The sequence below is a fragment of the Heterocephalus glaber genome, unplaced genomic scaffold (genome assembly GCF_053883595.1).
Source record: "Heterocephalus glaber isolate CG9 unplaced genomic scaffold, H.glaber_assembly_v1.0 deba00001504, whole genome shotgun sequence".
Lineage (NCBI taxonomy): Eukaryota > Metazoa > Chordata > Mammalia > Rodentia > Bathyergidae > Heterocephalus > Heterocephalus glaber.
Genome location: NW_028258324.1, coordinates 17011739 through 17032147, shown reverse-complemented (window position 1 = coordinate 17032147; position 20409 = coordinate 17011739). Strand labels below are relative to the sequence as shown.

Sequence of the window (20409 nt, the reverse complement as noted above, 5' to 3'; positions counted from 1 at the left end):
AAGTGTAAACAAGGACTAAATGTATAATAGGTAATGTGAAATAGGAAGAAAAGGGGCAAAGGAGAAGGAAGTGGGAGGGCTAGGGGAAAGGATAGAAGGGAATGGGATTAATATGAGAAATTGAAAAATAGGAACAAAATCTTTGTAAATAGGGAGGGCTGGAGGGGTTGAAGGGAGGGCTGGGCAAGGGTGAAAAATAAGAACCAAGAGAGACTATGTAAAGGTGCAAATTTCCGATGATGAGTGTCATTATATTGTATACCTAAAATGTACCAATGATTAGAATGAATAATCGATAATGTAAAATAGGAAGAAAAGGTCCAAAGGGGTAGGGGTAGTGGGAGGGGGCAGGGGAAAGGAAAGAAGGGAAAGGAAAAATGCTGAGAAATGGAAAAAAATGGAAATAAAGTCTTTGTAAATAGGGAAGGGTGGAAGGGGCGAAGGGAGGGCTAGGAATGGGGAAAAAATAAGAACCAAGATGCATTATGTAAAGGTACAATTTCCAATGAAAAATGTAATTGTGCTGTATACCTACAATGTACCAAAAAAAGAATCTAATAAAAATAAAAAAAAAAGAATTGAATTGAAAAAAGCCAGGTCCACTTTGATCCTAAGTGATATTTGCTCCAAGGTTCCATATTATTTGCAGGGTGTGTAGAGAGAAACTGGTGAAGTTCTAATTACATGAAGGGTAGCAGCTTTTCAGAAAACAATAAACCCAATGGAGATAAAGAATACAAAGCATTTATGTTTCAGTTCAGGGCTTGGAGCCACTGCCAGTATGTGGGTGGCCATAGGGCTAGTTCTTCAGAATGTGGAATAGCAGTGGTCACTCAGGTTGCCCCCCAGCCTCAGCTCCTGAAGATGGATGGCTCAGCCTGAAGAGAGGGTCTGCAGCAGGGAGCGAGGAAGAGCAGAGGGGGATTGTGTGATGGCCAGGCAGCCCTGCTGTGTGGCTGGGCTTCAGTGGGGGCGTGGGCTGAGCAGGGGGACAACAGCACTGTAGAGACCTAGGGTGGCTGCACTACTTTTGATTACACAGACATACAGGGGCTGGTGGACAGAGCAAGGCTTTAAGAGGATGAGTAGGGCTAGGCATTTCTGTATTTTCTGACAAGCTATAGAGAATACTTCAGAAAAGTACCAGCTTGTGACTATTGTTGAGCCTGAATTTTTACCTACAAATTTAATATAATCCAGAACATCCAGTTTACAGATTATGGTCAGCAGAATAATGTCTACTTCCTAATCCCAGAACATTTGAAAATGTTATGTTTTATGGCAAGAGGCAATTAAGGTTGCCAGTCAGCTGGTCTTGAGGTAGGGGGGTGGTCCTGAGTCATGAGGTGGGCCCCATGTAATCATAAAGATCCCTCTGCATGGAAGGTACAGGCAGAAGAGATGGCAGCCCAAGGACTCAGCCCAATGTTGCTGGCTTTGCAGGGGCTGCAAGAAGGTCCCATAAATCAAAGAATACAAGTGGCTTCTAGAACCTGGAAAAGGTAAGGAAATGGATTCTTTCTTAGACCCTCCAGAAGGAATACAGCATTGCTGGTACTGTGATTTTTCCCAGTGAGACCCCTTTTGGACTTCTGAGCTCCAGAACTATAAGGCAATAAATATTTTGTGTTGTTTAAGACACTAATTTGTTATGGAAGCAAAGAAAAACCAACACTCAGATTGTCATGAGATGACTTCAAGGAAGTTGGCTGAAATTTGAAGTGAGAGAGAGAGACAGTGGGCCAAAGTAAGGGGACCATAATGAGAAACAGGAATGGTGGCCATCAGGTGTGCTGAGGGTCAGAAGAAGATCAGGAAGGGAAAGTGAAGTCAGAGGGTACCTTTCCTAAGAACATGTCTTTCTATCCCTTCAAAATTGGCAAGTAGGCTCTTTGCTGCTAGAGGCTCCCAGCTGGGGATTGTGAGCAAAGAGGGATGAAGACCAATGTGATGTCCACCCTCATGGAGCTTGCAACACAGTGTAGTTGGGATTTGGAGCCAGGTACATGAGCCAAGATGGAACACTTTCCTAAATGCATGATATTCCCTCTCTCTCTCTCTCTCTCTCTCTCTCTCTCTCTCTCTCTCTCTCAAACAAAAACCCCCTAAAACTTCAGTTCTCCCTACTGCTGGCTGGGTTTCACATAATTCTCCTGGTGTGCGGCATTATGACTCCAGAGCTGAGACCAGATTGCTCCAGACTTGGATGCATCTGAGTATGATGCAGAGGGACAAAGAATTCTGGCTTTAGCTATAGATTTGGGTTTCAACATAATCTCTCCCTCATGTGATGTGAGACCACTTTCACCCTCCGAGCATTAGTTTCCTATTCTGTAAAATCTAGGCAATAACTCCTTCCTTTCTGGGTGGTTGGAACGATGAGTGATAATGAATAGCATCTGGCATAGAGCTGACCTTCAAATGGGACCTTTGAAAAGCCTTAATTTTCTTGATACATGTTCTCTACTCCAGAGAAAATCTCTTAAAATCAACAAGTCTTAGACTTAACGCAAATCAAATATAAAAGGTGTTATTTCACTTCTTTTACAAAAGTACACATGATGGAAATATTGCATTTTGGATAAGAAATGATTCTGGTGCCTTACTGCAGCATTTAAATGAAATGCAATGCCAGCCTAGCACTGATGCCAAAGGAAAAAAAAAATCTCGATTTTATAGAAGGGAGCTAAAGTCATTACTTTTATGAAGCTTTATAAATGTCATTCAAACACACCATCTTATTTTCATTTGCTATTGAAGCCTTTACTTATGCAAATGATGACAAATGTTAAGGAAATCAGTGTTTCCTCTGGAATGCTAATATAACCACAAAGAAGGGAGGAAGAATTTCTTCTGAAGGGAAAATCTATACTGCAGCTCCTTGAGTCAGATAAAAATGAAACTTCCAGAAAACCTCATTAATTAGGGCTCTGCTCATTTAGATATTGTGTTATAAGCAAAGGGCCTGGAATGTATTTCCTTCTCTTACAGGGAGGGCAAATTAATCGCACAAACAAAATTTTAGAGAATGATATTTCTTGACTGATTGCATAAAACACTTGGCTTTCAGGCTTCTTGTGGTACTTTATAATTATTAATTTTATTTATCAATTTATTTCTTCACTCTTTAATTTAGATATCCATTCATATATTCATTTGATTGGTCCCATTTCCTCTCATCTCTCCATTCAATAATCATTAAAAATCTGCTATATACAAACTGCTGGGGTAAGCACTGTGGGAGAAAGATGAGCTGTGAATTTTTTTCTCAAGGAGTCTACAAAGTGAGAGAGCAACAAAGCATCCCCCCAGGGTGAATGGCAGACTGATAACACACTTCTGTCTCTCTACCCAGTGCTGATCATCTAGAAATGACAGAAGGTGCATTTAACAAAATTAATAACAGCACTGAGTGCCCTTCATGGGCAAGATGTGTCTGAGGGATTTCTAAAAAGATGGAATTTGGTAAAAGGAAAAATTCACAGTTAAGAAGACACACTGCAAAATGTGTTAGCAGCTGTTGGCATTCCATGTTCTGAAGGAAATGGTGCCAAGAACCAGAGGACTCAGGGGCAATTGACCAACAACAGGATGGTAGCTGAGGTACAGCAGGAGGAGTGGCCAAGTAGGCCTTCCAATACTAGCCAGTGTCTGACCTCTGTGAGAGGGAAGGGTATGCATGAGGGTGCTGGGTTCCAGAAGCAGAGCATGGCCCCCAGGAACTGGCCATTAGGATGGAGTAGTCTCATCTCACAGACTGGCTACCCAGCGAATAATCCTGCCCTACCCCACCTTCTGCTTTCCCCTTGTCACTAGAGGGAGTGAGAGGACATATCAGATTCTTATCCTCAAACATTTTACCAGGGAGACAAACAATGTAGCTAATCAGATGTTGGTATTGGAGTTAAAATTACACATGAAGGCTGCAAGCTGATTTTAGAGGAGCAGAAACTAAAGGCTAGTCAAAATTGGTGCAGATTCAAAGAGAAACAGAGATGGGAGGGAGGAGAGAGAGAGAGAGAGAGAGAGAGAGAGAGAGAGAGAGAGAAAGAGAGAGAGAAGTGTTATGAGATCCCTGTCAGCTGATCTGATACCCGTGGGTATCAGATCAGCTGACAGGGATCTCATAACACCCCCCCCCCATACATTTTCCCTTTTCAAAAGCTGAAATGAATGGACTTGTCCTTTTGACTTCTAAAGAATCCTTGATTGAGACATAATCTACTCTGATTCCAAAGAATACCATCATAGTTATACAGTATGATAGCTCTAGGCAGTCTTAATATTTTTCTTCTCTTTCTCCTTTTAATATCAATAAAATTACATTGACAAGTGTGTGACCCCCTGGGTATATAAAGAAGAACCAGCCTTGTATCACGAAGAAGAAAGAAAGAATCTATTTTCTTTTTTGGAGCCTACCTGACATGTTCAGTGGCTATTCCTTAATTTTCAGATAAAAATTATTTGTATAAAGAGATCTTAAATAGTATGTGGAATATACTTATACTAAAATTTTTATTTGTTGTTTGTGAGAAATTCAAACTTAAGTGGTTATCATATTTTTATTTGTTAAACTTGCATTATCTTTGCCTGAGGATATGATCCCCTTTTTACTTTTTCTTACATTATAATTATTTCTTATTTTCTCATACAAAAATTTACTAGACCCTGAGAACCTTGAAAATAAGGATTATGCTTTATTTTCTTCTCAATCTCTGCATCCTAACACTTCCTAACAAGGCCTAGAACAAATATAATTTTTTAAATAAAGCACAACTTGACAACTCTCAGGTTGTATTTGCAAAGTGTGCTGGAGGGCAGGAGCCTTGTCTTTGGTCCTGTGTTATCCAATTTTCTGGGTGGAGAGGGAGAGTTCCTATGGGTTCTGTGATCCTATGATAATCTTAACAGAGTTGCACCCAGAATCTTTCAAGAAAATCTGTTGAAGAAACAATGTGCACAGTACCTTGCAAACGTCACTCCATTGGCCAGGACCGTTGTCATTGATAGCTCTCACTTTAAACATATACTCAGTATTGGGGGTGAGGTTGTGTAGCTCCAGACTCTGCTGCATTATGTCCTGAATTTGTCCACAGAGCTCTGTCTGCACATTGTTAGGAGGAGTAGTAACAAGTTCATAGAATTCCATCTCAAAAGAGTCCACGTCTTCTGCTGGGCATGTCCAGTAGACCTATGGAAGAAATAAACATGCTGGTTTGGGACTAGTACACCCTGCTCAGCTCTCTTCCTGTGAAGACTTATGCTGTGTCTTTCTGGGGGTCAAGTTTAAACTGACCACATCCCCTGTTGCTGTTGAGGTCTTTGAGTCATAGTCTGTGCAACAGTAGAGTAAGGACGTGTGAAAAGTCCTGGTGTGATGCTTTTGATGGACTCCAGGAGCAGAAGAGTGCTCCTCTGGGCTCTGTTACTCTTGCTCAACCTGGAGGTGACAACTGTCCTTCCAACATCACTAGCAAAAGTAGCTATGCTTTACTGAATACCTATTGTGCATCATACTTATCTTAGTCATTACCATCCCTAGTTCATGTAATCCTCACAGACTGGAAGACAGATTGTACTATCTTTTTCACAGGATCCTAAGGGACACTGTTAGCAAATTCCAGTGGAACCACAGAATACTTGAAGGTGAGAAAAGTATCTATTCCAACTCTGATTGGAAGGAAATATCCAAAGAGATGAAATGACTTATCCAATAATGGGAGATATATGTTCAGACCCAAAGCATAAAATATCAACTTCTAGGAAGGGATATATTAATAAGCCTCAATTAGCAGAGGGTGTCTGGCACATAACTATTTTATAACACTTGTCTTTGTAAACGTCACCATGTAATGATTAAGTTTTAATAAACATAAAGCTTATGAGAATAAAGTTAATTTATAAGTGTATAAATTTTACAAACAAATTTTTTTTTTGTACCAGGGATCCAACTTGGGTCCTTGCGCTTGTGAGGCAGGTGGTGGAACCACTGAGCTAAATTCCTGTCCCCAAACAAATTTTTAAAATAATAAAATTTGAATTTTTTTCTGGTTATCAAAATAAGAATACTCACTGTAACATAGTTAGAAAATACAGAAAAATTATAAGGGAAGAAAATAAACCACTCACAACCCTGGAATCTAGTTAATTCATTATTATTTCTTTTCAATTTTGGAGTACACATAAACATACAGATACATATAATTTGGATTATGCTACTCTGATTTCTTTTGTCTTTCACATATTTTCATATATTTTCTTTACTATATTTTATGTATTTTACATATTATTAAAAATTCAGAAGTGTACTATCTTAAAAAAAACTGCCCCATAAATAATTTATCTTATAGTTGAACATTTAGGTTGTTTCTAATTTTATACTCTCATAAATAAATGCTGCAATGGATACATTTGGGTCTGAATCTTCATCTGAATTTTTAACCATTTTTAAAGGAAGGAATTTCTAGAAATAAAACTCAGTTTAAAATTTCTAGAATCTTTACAATACACATTAATAATTTATAAGGTTAACTTTAAAAAGGAATAACTTTAACAGGAATACCCCGGTTCACAAAGGCTTCTGTTTGCAAACAAAAGCATTTGGCAAAATTTTGCTTACTTTGTTCACAGACTCTGCATAGGGTGACAAACACAACCACAGCCATCTTCCCCTCCCATACACAAACACAGCTATCTTCCTCAAAATCATAAAACAAATTAAGTTTGTAAACTGAGGTACCACTTGTATTTTCTGTGCCAAATATCCTAAAGATTTGAGAGAGATATCAACACAGACATGTCTTTTGCATTACTGAGCATTATGATTCCTCAGACCCTAAAATAGGGACCAATGATATTTTTATACCAACTGTTACTGTATGACAGTAGGTTAGGTGTCCTCTCTTGATAATCAATGACTTGACTGGACTGTTTTGTGGAGGCCTCTTTCTTGAGTTTATCCAGGAACAACTAGTAGGTGCCATTGGGTAAATTTTCCCAGGCCCAAGTATAGGCCAGATACCACCAGTGCTTTCACTTTAGAATAGGGAGCTGTCAACTCCCTACAAAGTCTGGATTGATACAGAGATGAGACCCTGCTGTCATCCGTGACCTGATGTTACTTACACTGTGGGCCTTGCTGGTTTGGTATCATTTTGTGTCAACTGCTCAGTCATGGCCATCTCTTAAGTGAAGGTCAGGGAAACCTCACTGGGTCTGACAGCTTCTGTGCAGTCATTCTTGGTGTCAGTTATAGACTTCAAAACACAGATTACCACATTTCAGGTGAATGAGGAAGTGAAACTTGGCCTGTGTCTAGTCTTCATTTTTTTCTTTGTTTCTAGGTAAACCCTTTAGACCAAAGTGTGATCTATAGATAACAACATTAAAAGTTTGTGAGAAGACTAAACCTACTAAAACAGATTCCGCATTTTAACAAGATCTCCAGGTGTCGGGAGCAATGCTACATAATTTTAGGGTAAAATCATTTGGTTAGCCTAGTTCTCTTGCCTACAGCCCAGCTACGGAATAACTCCATTTTGGCCTCCAGTCACAACTGAGACCTCAATGATCTGGCGATGCTGTGATTCTCCAGGACAAGAAACATCCTGGGAGCTGAAAACATCCTGGGAGAACAAACATCTACTCAGTTCCTCATTGTTCTTGGATTGTTACATCTTGTTTTCCCAGGATGTACTGAACTCTCTGCAAGTCATTTGTTACATTTGTTTCTCCCCATGTACTGAATAAAAGGTGCAGTAAACTGGGGGCTTTTGTCTTTGCCGCCCAGAGCAGCACTGATGAGACCCAATGCTCAGTTTCTTCTCAGTCTCATTTTTCTATCTTTCCTGTAATTTGCCTTGTGCTGCCATGGCTCGCAGGAGACTAGGGCTTACTGCAGAGGTTCTGGTAACATCCCCTTCCCCATTCCCTATATCCAGGTATACATTGATGTTTGAGAATCACTAGTTTAGGCTCCAAAGGTGCTAACACTTTGGGGATTATGAATCATATTCTTAGATTATGGGGCTCTGTCACAAGGAAGCAGGCCATAGGCTGGCTTGGAAGGTGGTCCTTCAGGAACCCCAGAGGAACAAGACATACTCTAATGGAATATGTAGTTATATGTTAATCTTTATGTCTCTCAGTTTTACAAGGTATCTCATAAGCAATTCAATTGATGTACAGCTGGACTTGAAAGATCATTTGTCCATTTTAGATTATGAAGGCCAAAAGGGAATCATTTCTCTTGAGGTCAGGTTACAGAATCTGTAGAGATTTACGAGACCTCACTCTGCACCTTTCCCCTCCAAAAAAAAAAAAAAAAGTGACTCTAGGAGGTAAGAATTGGAATTATGTTGTGGATTATCCTTCCAATTTTTTCAAATCACAAAGTCTATATATTTTCTTTGGGAAGAAGGAATCAATAGCTGATAGGTAACTGAGTTTGCATTTCTAATTCTATAGTCTATATTCTATTACAAGCATTCCTTTGAGAAACATTACATTCTCAAAGCAGTCTCTTCAAATTTCTTTGGTTCCAATGTGGTTCCCTTTGGGTTATGGGTGGGATATTCAGATGTGTTTGTGAGGATAAGTTAAGTATGTTGACTAGTTTAAGCCAATCTTGGGTAACTGAAGGCTTTCAGTGGGCTGACCACAAAGTGTCCAGAGGAGCAGGTTTAAGTGACCAGATTCTAGAGGTCAAATAAGTTTGATCAACCTTTTATGACTACTCACTTCCATTCTCTGACCTGTTTCCACCTCTTTCTTACCTTGACGGCTGTTGGATATACCAAAGTCTGGTAGATTACAACTGGCCCTGGGGTGCTCACAGAGGCTTCATTGAATGAGTACCAGTTGTGGAAGCTGTTGCTGTCCTGAACAAGCTGGTTTTCTGCCTCAGTGGTCCGGTAGGTGTAGAAGCCATCTGTGGGTTTGGCAGGTGCAGCTGACTGGGGTCTTCCATATGCCTTCAGGCCCATCTTGGCCTTCTCACTGGCAGTGTTGAAAGACAACAAGGAGGAGCTTCGTTGGCATATCTGCTGGTTGCCAAAGCTGTGGGGGCTGAATGTGACCTTCTTGGCAATCATCATTTCTGAGTGGCTGGGATAGGGAGAGGGCAGCAAGTCCCCTGAGGAGCGCATCTTCTTGGGTTCTGTGGGGAAGAGCTTATGGATGGCACTGGAGAGCTCAGCAAAATCCAAGGGCATGCAGTGCGAGGAGTGGAGCCGTAGGTGGGGGTCAGGCCTGTAGGTGCTCTGGATGCCGTCCTCAATCCTGTCTACAAGAATCTTGGCTGACTGCAGGAATGCCACTTGGCCTGTCTCCTTCAGTGCTTCCTTCGAATAGGCGATTAGGCCATCCATTTCATTCACTTTCAGGTTTGTGATGTACACATATTTTTCTATCTCCTTCTGCCTGGACACTTCCAGATTCTCTATCTGTTCCATGATGTTCTTCTCTTTCTCATGAAGGATGCTGCGCAGCTTGAGAAATCCATTTCTGATCTCTTTTCGCTTTGTCTCCTTGGCAGCTTTAAAGTTGTTTTTTAAAATGTTGAATTCCATTAGGTCATTATCAATTTCATATCGGACTGTAAAACAACCACATTAATTATGGTTACAATTTTCATCTCCCCAGATGTCAAAACAATAGAAACTGGAGCAAATTATATTGGGATCCATGGAAGTGAGTGGAGAGGGAGGGAAGGCACTTGTAGGTGGGCAAAACAAGCCAGCATAAGTTTACAAAACAAATTTCCTTCTCTCTCTCCCTTCCTCTTCCTCTCAAACTTCCCTCAGGTATAACCCAGCTTGCTTTCCTGACGTACTTCTGTTGTGTAATGGTGACCATTGTGGCCTCAGATCTGAGGGTGAAAGTTTATGGCCCCTCTTGACATTAATTTTCACCACACTTCACTTGTTCGCAAGTTGGACTGAAGATGAAATGAAAGGTAAGGTTTCACAGAGGTAGGAAAAGAACTAAACTTCAGATGATTTCTTCTAAATGATGCCTTGCCCAAGAATTCTATTTTTTGGGGGGGGGTACTGGGGATTGAACTCAAGACCTTATGCTTGCAAGGCAGGCAGTAGCACAACTGAGCTAAATCCCAGCCCTCAAGAATTCTTGCCATACAAAATCTACCCCTACACATGCGTGTCCTATTTATTTCACTTAAGAGTATGGCCTCAATGTGCATCCATTTAGCTATGTCTGTAGTTTCTCATTCTTTATGGCTGAGTAGTACTCCATTTTATAAAAAAAATTTTCTTTATCCAGTCTCCAGTTGATGGGGACTTGGGCTGTTTCCAAGCTTGAGCTATTACAGACTGTGCCACTATAAACATGGTTGCACATATATTGCTGTGGTACGATTCTTTTAAGGATCAAAATGTTTACTGGATAATGTGAAATAGGAAGAAAAGGTCCAAAAGGAAACGGGAAGTGGGAGGTGTAGAGGAAAGGAAAGAAGGGAAAGGAATAAATATGACAAAAGTAAAAATTGGAAACAAAGTCTTTGTAAATAGGGAGGGGTGGAGGGGTTGAAGGGAGGTCAGGGGAATGGGGAAAAAAATAACCAAGAGAGATTATGTAAAGGTAAAAATTCCCAATGATGCATGTCATCATATTGTATACCTAAAATGTACCAATAAACTTAATGAATAACAAAATCCCCTAAATACCATATGGTATCTCATTTGAGTACAGCAAAATACAAACAAGGATCTCAGTAGAAGTTAACTAGAAGGAGACAAAGGGATGGATCTCTTTCAAATGGGAAGGGTGAGACTAAGAGATCAAGAGTGGAGAGTGAGGGGGAGCGGAAGGGGAAATGAGTAGAATAAAGGTGCAATGTTCAGGAACCTAATAACCTCATTGAACGTACCATTATATGCCATAAGCATAAGTTAAGATTAATAATATCAATAAGAATGACAATGAGAAAAGGGGAACTTAGAGGAGGAGGAGGGAGGGAAGGGGAAGAGATGGGGAAAGGGACTTAAAAAAGGAAGCAAGTTTTATTGTGTATGTGTACCCACTCCCCAAGATGACTGTAAAATGCACGTACTGCAAACACATACTGACAAAGGAAAAAAAAAGAGAATCTAGCCCAAGCAAGAATGGGAAATCAGAACAGTTATCCTTCACTAAGGCAGCTCTCAAATATCTGTTTTCCTCAACTGGGTGTCTTTCTTGGTAGCTCAGCCATGTTCCCTCTCTTGCCTTTCCCCTATGTCTTCCCAAGAAAGGATCCATTGCTCCCCTTGAAGGAGAACCAACTCACCCAGGGTCCTCTCACATGCTATTTGGAGTTTAAGTTCACTTAAACTCACCTTAGAGTCCTATGTATGCTGCATGCCAGTTGAGGTATTGGGGATACAAGCAGGAGGAATATGAGGAGGTTTCTATGCTTCAGCACTCACAAATCCATCAGTGTTGCAACTGGAGGGTGCTGTGGCAAGGGAAGTACCTGGCATGTCTCTGTCACTCAACACCTTTATTAGCTTTAAGGGGTTTTAGGTACTAGGCAGCAATTTAAAGATCATCAATTTTTGATAGCAAATACTATAGTTAAGATCCTCCCCATGGAAGGTCAAGGCTGCAGTGAACTGATGAGTTTTAAATTTTACCAAATTTAATTCAAGAGTGAGGATGATCAAATAGTTTTGCACTTGATTCTTAACATTACCCTTGGTCCACAGAAAGCTGGTCTTCTATGGATAGTGGCTATGGTAATAATGAGGTGCATTTGAGTAAAAGAAACCTAGGGTCCTGTCAGACCATGAGAAAAGGCATCACAACTACCTTGGTTACCACTGTGACCAGTGTGTATAGGCAAAAGGTGCTTTGTTTTCTAGCATTTTGGAGGTCAATACCAGCAATATCATTTTTTTTGCCTTTTCTGTAATGACTCCATTTCCTTTGCCCATCTCTTCCTTCACAATGGCCTTGAGGCAATGCAGGTTGGAGAATAACAGGAAAGTATTAGTTTGCAATTTCAGCTTAGCTGTAAGGTTCTCCCTGATCTCCCCCATATGCAAGCACGTTGTGACTTACGGCCGCTGAAATTCCATGTTACACATTATTATCTCTGACTGTTCAACAGTTACCCACTGCTAAAGAAATTTGGAGAGAAAAATTCTAGCTTTGTTAGAGATTAGTTAAGCTTATGTACAGCAAAGTCCTGAGAGATAGAATCAGAATTTTTCAGACAAGGGAGAAGAGGCAGTGCCAGGAAAGGAGAAAAGAAAGAAGGGGCCAGAAGCACTCTCACTCCAAAACCTTATAAGTAGGATGGCTTAGCAAGAGTTGACCTTAGAACAAAGTCAAATCAAGGTATTCTTCAGATAATATACTAAAAACTAGCTACTATTTATTATTAACTAGATCCATATATTATGAACCAGGTCTTTATATTATCATATATTATATTATATGCATCTTTCTGTATAATAAAAAACTATTACAGGAAACTGAAGTTCAGAGAGGTGAATTCACCGCCCAGAGTCACATGCTCAGTACATGGGAGAAACCAGACCCTGTCCCTGAATTTAACATCAAGGCCTAAATTTCTTAATTTCTCCAGCTGTGGTTCTCAGTTCTCTATGAGTGCTGGAATCACTTGAGTAGTTTGTAAAAAAATGTTTTCTTGGCTTGATGTGCTGAGATTTTGAATCAGTTGGCCTGAGATGGGCTCAGGCATCCAGATGAGGCAGTTTTCAGCTAGGTTTAGAATCAAATCCAGGAAATCTCCTGAGCATCTTTGCTAAAACTTCAGATGCTGATGCAATAGGCTAGATGGGCTGACATTCTGCATTTCTAACTAGGTGATACTAGCAATCTAACTAGGTGATACTAACATCTTTGGACCACATTTTGAGTGGCAGGGAGCCACATTTCTGAACTCTTAATCTAGTTCTCAATCTTTGCTACACATTAGAATCACAAGGGGGAACTTTAAAAAAAAATCCATTGATCAGCCTGTGCCTCTGTAGTAATGGAAGAGGGGCATAGGTTGTTAGTAAGGTTCCCAAACTGAATCTTCTATCAAGGTTTATTTCTCAGTGTATGTTCTCAGACCACCAACTTCTAAATATCTAGGGATATGTTCAAAATGAACATTTATGACGCCTCCCTAGAAAGTGCTGAAGAACAAGTTTGAAGTATAGTTTAAAGTATTATTTTTGTTCCTTTAGGAATGAAGAACAGGGTAAGTTCTTTACCTATATCAGATAGCTAATTTACCAGTAGCTCTGCTCTCCTCCCAAGTGCTAGACAGTCCTGAAATTTATAGTGGTGTTGTGCCTCAACTCTGACCAGAAGTTTGCTATCTGAACTTTAAGTGCCCTGGGTCCTGAGAAAACTATCCTAGGTCTCTCCTTTGTTGACACCCAGATTCCCTACAGCTGTATGGGAGCCACAGCAGGCTCTAGGTAGCAGCTCCTTCCCTATGCTGAAGCCCAAGAATCCATCTAAGTCCTGGCCTGGGCAGGCAGTGAGTATTATCTTAAAATGACCCTATAGGAGCCAACAGATCTAATTGTCTTCTTGGTGATATGCCTCAAACAGAGTTTCTTCAATATGAGGCTTCCTTGGTGGTGGCTCCAAAATGGAATAATTTTCCATTCATACTGTTTCCAGGTATGTGGCAGTTGAGAAAATCAAGGTATTCCTGAAATATCTAGGCTGGTGAGAAGTCGCAGGTGACATGAAAATTAGCAGTCTTGTTTCTGGTCATATCTCTACATCCAATGGGAGCTTTCTGGGCAGCTCAGGGAAAAGCTGCCTCCTTCCTCTGTCTGGGAATGTCTGTATGACAGAGACTGTAGTATCTGACAAAGGTAAGGGGCTGTCTGGAGCTGGTGGACCTTGCTTGGCCACTGACAGTGGGCCATTCCTTAAGGACATGGACCATGGGTGGTATAGTTTTGCACCCCTCATGGCTCTATTTTTAAATTCTGGTTATCATTTAGCACAGAGTACTTGTGAAATGAATGCTGTGCAATTAATATGGGCATTGGAGTCAGATAGCCTAGATCTGGTGCTTACCAGCTGCTGCCTTGTGCTTGTTATTTCTTTGAACCACAGTTCTTGTATCCATGGAGGCAATTTTAAGGCCTATACTGTAGAATTATTGAGATTGGATGTATGAGATTGGATATAATGTGTTTCAAAGGCCTGTATAGAGTTGGCTTTTATATAAGGTGCTATTCTTGGAAGTGAAGGGCCTTAAAAGGATCCCTAGGGTCCTCCTGTCTATCCAGGTGGAATCACATACAGAAATTATAGAGCCTTTTATTGAACTCCTTGAAATATTATTGTACTTGGTTCCATCATAGAGACCAGGGTCTATTTCCCTTATAGAACTATAACTTTATTATATGTAGCCAATATAAACAAATATGAACAGGCATATGGAGGAAACACAAGTTGTTGGCCAGAATGTTATTAGCTATTCCTGAGTTTTCCTGTTATGTGTTTGTTGTGAGTTCATTTAATTTATTCTGTAAAACTTTGGGGAAGAAAGCTCATGAAGGAAAAATTTTAAATTGGGATGACTTTTGGTATTAACTTAATCTTTTTTGGCTGAAAATTGGACAGGGTGGGTGGGTGGGTGGGTGGGAGATCCAACTTCAGGACAAAACACCTTAGAAATGTTCACAGAACTTCAGGAAACTAGAGAATCAACTTAATTTCCAAAGAGGAAAATGAAGCCAGAGGACTTGGAGATTATAGAATCTTTATGCACTTACATGCCAGATCTTTTTTTTTTTTTTTTGCATGCTTTACATAGAGTAACTCATTTAGGGTTCACAACAGTAAATGAGAGAGTTACTTCTATTATCTCCATTGTACAGAAGAGGAAACCAAGGCACAGGGAAGCTAAATGGCTGGTGGCAGCAGCCAGTGTGAACACAGCCACAGTGACCACAGGCCACCGGGGAGTTCGGTGTTTCCCAGGGCACTATTGCTCTGGTGGGCAAAGGTAAGGCTGTCATTAATAGATGGTTCCAAGGCACCTTCCCTATCAGTTCCTGAACCAGGAGCTACTCTGGAGGGGAGAGACACACACACACTAGCACCAGGACCTGCTTTGAACTTGGCGATGGCGCTGAAGAGTGCGGCAGACCTCTCGGAGCAGGCGTCGATGAGGCTGACGGTGTCGTGGCTGCTGTGGAAAGCCATCTTGCAGAAGGTGCAGAGCAGCTGGTTGTCGCTGCGGCAGTACTCGCTGATGCGGCTGGACGGGTGGTGGATGCACATCTTCTCGTCCTGGTCCTCGGCGCTGGTGTCCACAAAGACGTGGTCCTGCATGGCGATGTCCGAGTGGAAGGCCTTGAGGCACTCGTTGCACAGGTTGAGGCGGCAGGTGATGCAGCGCTTGTAGGCGATGCGCTGGTTGCGGCAGACCTGGCAGAGGATGGGCCCAGAGGAGCGGTCGAAGCGCCACTTCAGGAAGCCGTGCTCCTGCATGTAGCGCTTGGTGAGGCGGCCGCGCAGGTAGTTCTCGGGCAGCCGCATCTTGTGGGTATAGGGCATGCAGTGCGAACGGTTGCAAACCGGGCAAATGAGGATGAAAAAATTCTCGGTGACTTCGGCCTGTTTTTGCAAGCGCCGCAGGCACTTTTCGCACAGGCTGTGGTTGCAGGGAAGCATAAACGAGTGCAGGCGCAGCCGGTTGCACATGGGGCAGCTGAGGTGGTCGACCAGATGGCTGTTCGCTGGTATCGACTTCAAGTTATCCACCTGAGTATCGCTGCTCCCCACATGCAGAGTGGTCTTGGACCTGCAGGGAGAAGGAAACAGGAGAGCTTGCTCTGTCTCTCAGGCATGCCAGTGGGATGGGGGAAGATATGGGCTCCTGCCAGGGTGCCTGGCTTCTAAGCTGCCTCCTTCATCGTTTAACTGGGTAACCTCTCTGCCCATTCCTCATGCAATTGGTGCCCATGCCACAGAGTTTTTTGAGAATAAAATTAATTTAATAACTCTAAGGACTGAAAGCACTCCTTGGAAGAGATCTGCAACTGCTAGATGCAATTTTCCAGTAAGAGTAAAGCAGCAGACTGGAGCAGTGATCTGGGCCTTGGTGTTCCTTTGATTATCGGTAATGTCATGAAACACCCACATCAGACACCCACAAGGGCACTGTGATTGTGATGGATCCAAACAGAGCAGAACTGTTTCATAATGTTGGAACTCAGACAAGAACATTGTGCAAATCACAAAAATGACCACTCTCTCATATGGATCAATAGAAATGACTGTCACTAGTTCCTCTCCCCCATGGGCACCTCACCTCCATTGCAGATTCTGGCTCACTCATTCTGTTCTTCCCATCCTCTGTTAAGATAATCCTCATGTTCTCACCTACTACCAGCCAAATCCTATCGTAATTCATTGATGCTTTCTTATCCAGGCACTTCCCACTGGAACAACAACAAGTTGCCACTTGTTGAAACAAGTCAATAAACCCGAGCTTGCTCAACTGCGAGTGTGTTCTTGATGGGTTGTGCCTAGGGGGCATCAACATTATTATTACTGAACACAAGAAGGAACACAGAGGAAGGTGATTAAGAGTATTTCCCAGGACACCAGGAGGTCGATACCTGAGCCAAGTCTAGAACCCACCCATATGATCTCACTCCCAGACCAACAGGTAATGATTGGTACATGTCATTGAGAAGAGTTTCTTAACCTCCCTCATATCAGTTCCTTTATCTTTAAATCAAAGCTCACAATTTGACTGACTTCATGAGGTTTTTTTATAAAACCTAAATGAGCTAATCCATGCTAAGTGCTTAGCTGTGGGCAGATCATAAGCATTGAACAAGTGTGCCCCTATAATTACTCTGTCTGCTACTAGCAATGTATGTCCATAGGAGAGGAAGATTCCACAGTAGAGGAAAATAGTGGTCAAGTCCATGAAGGCATGTACCTCTGTTGGGGTATGTGTGCTGAGATTTGTCTAGTATCTGAGCTTGATTTCCTATATTTATCTGTAAGAACAATGAAGTGAGAAAATTAAGTTTATGGTCTAAAAAGTTACAACTAGGGCAAAAGTGGTTTATGAAAATAAATGAATTGGCTCTGAGAATGGAGGTGTAAACAGATGCATGACCTGTGGCTATTTCTGTCTTTTTTCTGTTCACAGCAATGTTTATGTATGTTTATGTATGTTTATGTGCTAACACTGGGCTGTATTCTCTTTTGCCTTTGCCTTTCCCTATATCTCTGTCTCCTTCCCTATTCTCTTGGCAAGGGACCTATGTCTCAGAGTCCAGCCCCTCAAAGAAGCTCTCAAACATACTGTAATGAGTGGTGCTGCGGTGACAGTTTCCCTCCGGTAGACTCAAGCACATGGAAATCTCATCCCGTGGTGGTGGTGAACCTATGGCACATGTGCTGCAGTGGGTTGTTTGTTATCATTGAAAGCTCTAAAAGGTTCACTGTCACGGCCCTAGGATTTGGGATGCTGGGCCAAACTCTTCTCTTTGTTTCCTCTCTGCTTTTCAGCCTTCTCCATGGGGCTGAAGGGCCACCTGGAGGTATAGGTCTGCTAGATATGTGGTAGCTGGATGAAGTTCCTTTAGTTTGGCAGAAATGTAAGACTCTGAGAATCAGTGTGTACCATAAAGGGAGATGTGGTGAGAAATCAGAAAGGGAAGGAGGGAAGAAAGGAGAGGTTGTGGAAGGGAAAGAGCAAACATAGGTTTGATCAGAGGTCAAAGTAAGCTGTGGTAGAGATGAGAAAGGAAATAACAAAAAGAATGAGGCTGAGATGATGAGTGAGACTAGAGTGATGGAAGCTGCTGGTCAGAAGAGGGGAGCAGAAGCACAGAAAGCAAAAGGGAGGCCAGTTGGAAGTTAAGCTCCAGTATGCCAGAGCTGGAATTTGCAATACTCCCCGCTGCTAAGACTCAGGTGTGAAATGGGCATTCAAAGGGGCCTTGGTTCTATGTCAGAGAAGTCAGCAAGCCCAGCAGCCTTGTCTTCTTGCTGGGTATCTTGTCAGATTCAGGCCTATTTTCTTTGTATCTGGGTTCTCACTTGGCTGGCAAGGTTCCCAGATTCCCTCCTTGTCCACTCTAGGCCATTGTGTGTATTAGAATCACCTGAAGGTGGCAGAGCTTTTACTATTTTGATGCACAGTTTGTACTTTTAGACTAATAAAAATCATAGTGTTTAGGGGTGGGGACAGGCATTAGAATATTTTAAAGATTTCCAAGTGATATCAATGCACAACAAAGTCTGGGAGCCACTGACGCCTGAAACGTCTTCCCAGAGCTCCAATTTCATCCTTACCCAGCTGAAAGAGACTCAGTGGCTCTTTGTGGCTGGCGCACAGAGAATGGGGCAGTGGAGAGAAGATTCACACCTTAAAATTTCTAAACTTGCATTCAGCATCTGTAACTTCTTTCTTATGCAGACAGCATAAGAGGGCTATGGGTAGTGATAACAGTTATTAGACATCTGCTAAGTGCTTAATTGTGAGGTAGATCATATTCTTCCCCAGAATCCAAACCTTTGCTCACAGAATTGCTTTTCCATCCTTGAAAGCCTTCAAACCTGCCTCCCATTGTTCTCTGTCCTAATCTTGTCATCTGGAAGTGCTAAGTTATGTTTTTTCTTCCTCTGAGAAATCTATCTGTACTATACCAGACTCCCTTTGTGTATGTCATAAGAAAACTAGTTTGGTAGAGCAGGAAGAGGATATGCAGTGACTGACAAAGAGGGTTACTGCCACAAATGAGTAATTAAGAGCCTACCTGCTATGATTTCTGGATGGGGAAGGAGAGAAGGCCAGCAAGAGTTCATGGATGTCTAGGTCTAGGTATTTATATAAATTGCCAGGGTCAAAAGTGGCCCGTAGAAGTTCTCACTTTTTCAATAAACATTTCAGATAGCAGAAGTTCATAGGAAGGAGGAGAACAATTTATATTGTTCAGATTCCAAAGCACATACATTAATCCTCATACCTAACCTATGATGGAAAGTATCATTGTCTCCATTTTTTAGTATATAACATTTTAAATTTATGAGCACAGATTCTGCACTCAAATCCTGACTGCATCTTATGAAATCTGTGATCCTGGGTAACTTAACCTCAAGACTCAGTTTCCTCAGGGCTACCTTGGGCACAGGATGAGGGTGAAGTGGGGTTATGCATGCAGCACGTGGCAAGTTGCTTACACACTAAGTATAAGCTCTCACTATCTGATAAAGTCTTAAGAGTTGGGGTTCAGGAGGGTTCATTTCCATAGTTAATGGAGCTTGAGTTTGGAACTCAGGGTCTAGACATGGCTTTTTAGGATAATCTTTTTTTTTTTGGTACTGGGGATAGAACTCGGGACCTTGTGATTGCAAGCCAGGCAGTGGAACCACTGAGCTGAATCCCCAGCCCTTTTTAGGATAATCTTAATTGCTACAAAATTCTTGGACTCTCTTTCAAATAAAGAGGTGGACTCAGAGAGGCACTGGCCAGTTCTGGGGACCCCACAGCTGGCATGAAGTCCCCAGTTTTCCTGAGCCAATGTGGTCCCATCTTGAGTGCCAGGTACTTACGAGGTGCGGATGCTCTTGAGGCAGCCCTTGTGGAATATGATGGTGGCATTGCGGCAGCAGCGGCTCTCGTAGTAGTAGCACGTGATGTTACTGCTGGCCGTGCAGCAGCACTTGCAGTTGGGATCATTGGCCCAGGAGCAGCAGCACCAGTGGCAGTTGGGGTTCTCTGCACAGGTACAATGGCAGAACTGGCAGTTACGCTCATCCTTGTAAGGGCAGGGGAAGCAGGTGCAGTTCCGTTCCGAGGTGAAGATGAACTTGCAGCACAGGCAGGAGCACAAATGAGGACAACATCTTTGCCATGTACAGCATGGGGAGCAAACACACATAGCAGTCTCCATGATGTCTATATGATTGCCACTTGGTCCCCGGGGCTCTGGACACCTCCTATACCAGAGTTCTGTGGTCAGTTCTCAATGGAGGGGCCACTCTTTCTGCTGGTGAGGCCTTCAGCTTGGGGGTTGCAGGAAGTTGGCTGCAACCAACTCAGCCAACCACCTGTGAGGCCTTCACAGGTGATGTCCCTACTAGCAAGCTCATGGGCTGGCATTTACATATATCTGCTTGAGGGCATTTGCTTATGCCACAATCCCTGTCTCCCTAGAGACATTTGCTTATGTCACAATCCCTGTCACCTAGAGAAGGTGACTCCTGGGAGCAGTGACACAGGTAAGTTGATGCCTGTGCTAGTGGTGGTGAACCTATGGCACACGTGCCACAGTAGGTTTCTAGTTATCATTGAAAACTCTAGAAGTTTTGCCATCATTGGTCTGTACTTTCATGGGACCAGCTCCAGAGCAATATGATGCAATATGGACCTTGGACCTTTGTCACTTGTCACCT

General features: G+C 42.2%; 1 protein-coding gene across 1 annotated transcript in view; it reads right to left on the bottom strand.

The window, feature by feature from the left end:
• The window catches only part of Trim42 (tripartite motif containing 42), a 31096-nt gene extending 10961 nt beyond the window's left edge, over positions 1 to 20135 (bottom strand). The window contains exons 1-4 of the mRNA XM_004834346.3: positions 19567 to 20135; positions 15093 to 15790; positions 8775 to 9595; positions 4967 to 5191 (exon numbers count right to left, since the gene is read on the bottom strand). Coding sequence (XP_004834403.2) covers positions 4967 to 5191; positions 8775 to 9595; positions 15093 to 15790; positions 19567 to 19907 — 2085 coding nt within the window. The 5' untranslated portion in view covers positions 19908 to 20135. The remainder of the gene's footprint in view (positions 1 to 4966; positions 5192 to 8774; positions 9596 to 15092; positions 15791 to 19566) is intronic.
• Positions 20136 to 20409: the final 274 nt, after the last annotated feature.